Here is a 3,756-nt window from a genome sequence, read left to right on the forward strand (position 1 = left end):
GGCGTATCTGTGTAAATATAAATACTGGGGTGAAATACCTGGCAGCACACCAATGTCAACACCACTACCAACATAAAATAAAGACCAGCAACGTAAAACACCTTCAATGAGTAGTTTAGACTAATTCAAAATCCGCCCCCCCCACCATACTCTTCATGCAGCTTTATTTCTTCGTTTATTTATTAAGAATTCGAGTTGTAAAATACGCAAGTCGTTAAAAAAATTATTACAAACCACTTCATGACAGCATTTGAGAAGGGTTGGGGTGTGAGCCCCGGGTCAGACCGGCTGCGCTTTGCTCTCTGTGACGGTAAATCGGCGTTAAAAAGAAAAGACAAACCCAGGACAGGGTATTTACACGCCTGCCTTGTAACACCAAGAGTGAGACCAGCTGCAGAGCGAACGACTTCATCAGTCCTTCATCCTAAAGCTACGTGAGCTGTAGTAAAAAGATTGAAACAGGGAGGTTAGGGGGGGCCGAAACCCACCGCGGGAGGGCTGGGACCACCTAGGCTACTCGTGTCGTATAAACGTTCCCAGATGCCAAAAGTTTTGAGTCTAGTGTAAGAACAACTGGTCTTCTCTGTAGAAGACTAGAAAAAGAGTATGAAAAGGTAGAAAAAACAAAATGCACTTGTTACGGGCTAGAAAGGTTCGCCGAAAGGTACCTAAAGGCTATTGCCCTCTTGAATCCACAGGGATTTTTAAGCTGATACCTGATTCAGAACTACAGTTTAGCGGGGTCACTGCAGCCCCCCCCCCCAAAAACCCTACGTAACACCCACCTAATTTCGTACGCAGATCCCCAAGTTATGATTCCCAAAGTTTCCCAGGAGTGTAGATAAGCAGGGAAAGCCGGGAGGTGCTCAGCAGCGGAAAGGAGGGGCAAGCCGTGCCCGCAAAAGTATTAACCCGAGGCGGAGCCAAAAAAAAGGTGGCGGGGGGCCCCCAACACGCTTGACGGCGGGTGAACCGGACCTGGGAATAATTCCCCAGCCTGACGGGGAGCTCAGGCTGCGTGTAAACAAGGTATCAGGCACCTCCGTGAAGGGGGTGGCCCCGCGGCTCCCCAAGCTGCTCCCCTGCCCCTGCCCGTTGCGGCGGGGGGGAACAGGAGAGCCAGCGAGTGCGGGAAGGGGGCAGAAGCGCCCCGCCGCAGGGCAGCGTCCCCCCAGGCCACAGCCCCGAGGGGAGGAGATGCTGCCGGGACGCCGAAAGAGCAGGACACGGGCCAAGCGAGGAGGGCAGAGGCACAGAGGTGTAGGAGAAGAGGAAAGACCCGGAAAGAAGCGGTCGACTTTTTGATTTTCGGATATTCTAGCTACCCCACGACGCCCGAGGCGGGGGCCACCCCGAGCCCCCGCGCCCGGGGGCTGGCACCTACCCTAACGCAGGAGGTATTTCAGGCACGTCTAAGGCATCGCAGGAGTTGTCTTTGCTTTCAGAATCGCCTCGGTTTCCTCCCTACAGCTTCTTCCACCAGCACGTGGTGTCAAACGATAGAAAAGAAAAGTCTGGAGCGGATGAACAGAGATAAACTCTCATGCACTACCACCGAACGTCGTCACAGGAGTATGAAGCACCAACCACGACACATGATTCACTTTTACTTGCAGAGGCGAAGCTAACCACATACAAAACGTTAGAAAGTGGGGTTCGCTAGAAACATGGGAGCTGCCGGCACGTGGGGTGCGGGCAGAGCTGCCGGCGTCCTCGCTAACCCGCCACGGGGCCGCTCAACCCCTGTGCTATGCTACCGCCAGAAATTAAAAAGCACAAGACCAAACATTGAGTAACATCATAGTCATCTAACCTGTCGCTATACATCTGGCAACTTAAATAAAAAATAATATTTTGGAAAGAAACCAACAATATCATTCCAAGAAGGTTACACACATCCTTAGCAGTTACTTTGCTCAGCACAGCTCTGGTGCTTTAAATATGGAACAATCAAACAATTTTGTGAGCAGAAAAGTGACACAAATTTATTCTTTACATATTATTTTTTTTTTTCTTTCTAGGCAACTCTACAGACTTCAGATCTTTTGCCTCGCAATGCAGATCATCTTATTCCCCCAAAGGTGGCCAGGTTCTTTAAACATGCACATCTCTGTAGCTTCCAGGCCGTGTATTTTACTTATTTTTGTTTAAATTCTGCGGACTAACAGGTCGTCCCCGTTCCTAAAAACTCTACATCAGTGTTCAGGGTGGCCTGAGTGCCGGTCAGGCTCCTCGAGGGTTTACAGGATCACGCAGAAGAACTTCTTCTCTCTAAAGGGGTTTTCTGAGGCCGGGACGGGGGTCAATAGAGGGTCCTCCTTGGCGTGGGCTTCGCAGTACGCCATCAGGTCTGCCGCCGCTTTTGACACCTGGAATAGAAGGAGCCCCGCATTAGGGACAGGCTGCGCTGGGGACATCCCACCCCGAGAGACCCCGCCGGCGGGGCTGGGCTCGCGCCGTCCCCGACCCAGGGTATGCAACATCATACCCTGGCCAAAGACCCGACGGGTCAATCGACAGCAAGTCCCCGGCGGGGCTGGTTTTTCACCTCCGGGCTCTAAGCTCGCCTGTCACACGCGGTCCCGTGAGCCATCCTTCACATCCCTAACCCCTTCGCATCCTTCACCCGGCTTGATCGTAACGAGGACCGACTTCAGCGGGCGCTGCGTCCCCCCTGCCTCTCCCCTCCATCCCTCGGTGGGAACGTCCACAGCTGCTAGAGCAACGTTTGCTGCCTGCAGCCACCGACTTGGCTATTTATTCTGGACACGGCGGCAGCTCCCAAGCTGCCAGAACTCATCCCGGCCCTGGGAGGCGACGTGTTGCTTGCAAGTGCCCAGACGTGCCTGCAGCCAGCAACCGGCCCTGGAGCGCCTCTCTCCCTGGGACCAGCTGTCATCCAAAACCACCTCGGTGGAGAAGACAAATCCCCTGGGATCTCACGCTTGAAGCCGATGAGCTTTCGCATGCCCAGAAGCAGCAATTCCACCGGGGTGGAGCAGAAGCGGTCAGGTCAGAGGAAACGCCTCCCAGAAAGGACTGGGCTTTCCGTAGGAAAGAGGCTTCAGAACAACGTTGCTTGCAGAGTTTTCCCGCTAACCTGAAGGCTGAGCACCGAGCACTGCCCAAAGGACAGTTTTAACAGCAACTGTGACAAACAGCGTGGGTTTAACCTGTTCCCGAGAAGGGTGAGATGCCTCGGGGAGAGCCACTCCTTCCCACCCCCCTGGCAGGGCTCCAGGCGATGCTTCCAGCTGCCTTCTCCGGGCGAGCATCTCCCGCTGCCTTCAGCCACGGCCGTCGGGATCACGTAGACGGACATCCTCCATAAACACCACCTCCCACCGCGTCCCAGCTCCCACAACATGCTTTTGGCAGCCGCTCAGCAGCAGACACCACCACGCTACCTTTATCCTGTCGATGTTGGCCTCCATCTTCAGCTGCTCCACCAGCTTGCGGGCTTGCGCTATGCTAGCAGTGTTGTTGCTAGCCATGGGCGGGCCAGGCGCGCTCTCCGGACGGGCTGCGGGCACAAGCACACATGGGTGAACCCTTGGGCTGGGCAGAGAGCTGCTCCCTGCCCTGAAAACCCCAAAATGATGGGCTGGGGTTGCATGTGTGGAGCTGTTAGAGCCGAGCCATTGTGAATGAGGGTGTAAGGATGGGAGATGCAGACCTGGGCATTTCAGCCAGCGTTTAATCCTGTGTTTATACAAGGGCAGCGAGCCGCCAGCCTTTGTGGGTACGTGGGTAGTC

General features: G+C 54.6%; 1 protein-coding gene across 1 annotated transcript; it reads right to left on the reverse strand.

Moving 5' to 3' along the window:
- Positions 1-2,002: 2,002 nt before the first annotated feature.
- On the reverse strand, positions 2,003-3,494 carry GNG2 (guanine nucleotide binding protein (G protein), gamma 2). The gene is made up of 2 exons (XM_009322926.1): positions 3,408-3,494; positions 2,003-2,369 (listed from the first exon to the last, which is right to left on the reverse strand). Exons 1-2 carry the CDS (start codon positions 3,492-3,494, stop codon positions 2,241-2,243), a joined length of 216 nt encoding a protein of 71 aa, XP_009321201.1. The 3' UTR covers positions 2,003-2,240.
- Positions 3,495-3,756: the final 262 nt, after the last annotated feature.

Source organism: Pygoscelis adeliae, unplaced genomic scaffold, assembly GCF_000699105.1.
Source record: "Pygoscelis adeliae isolate BGI_AS28 unplaced genomic scaffold, ASM69910v1 Scaffold314, whole genome shotgun sequence".
Lineage (NCBI taxonomy): Eukaryota > Metazoa > Chordata > Aves > Sphenisciformes > Spheniscidae > Pygoscelis > Pygoscelis adeliae.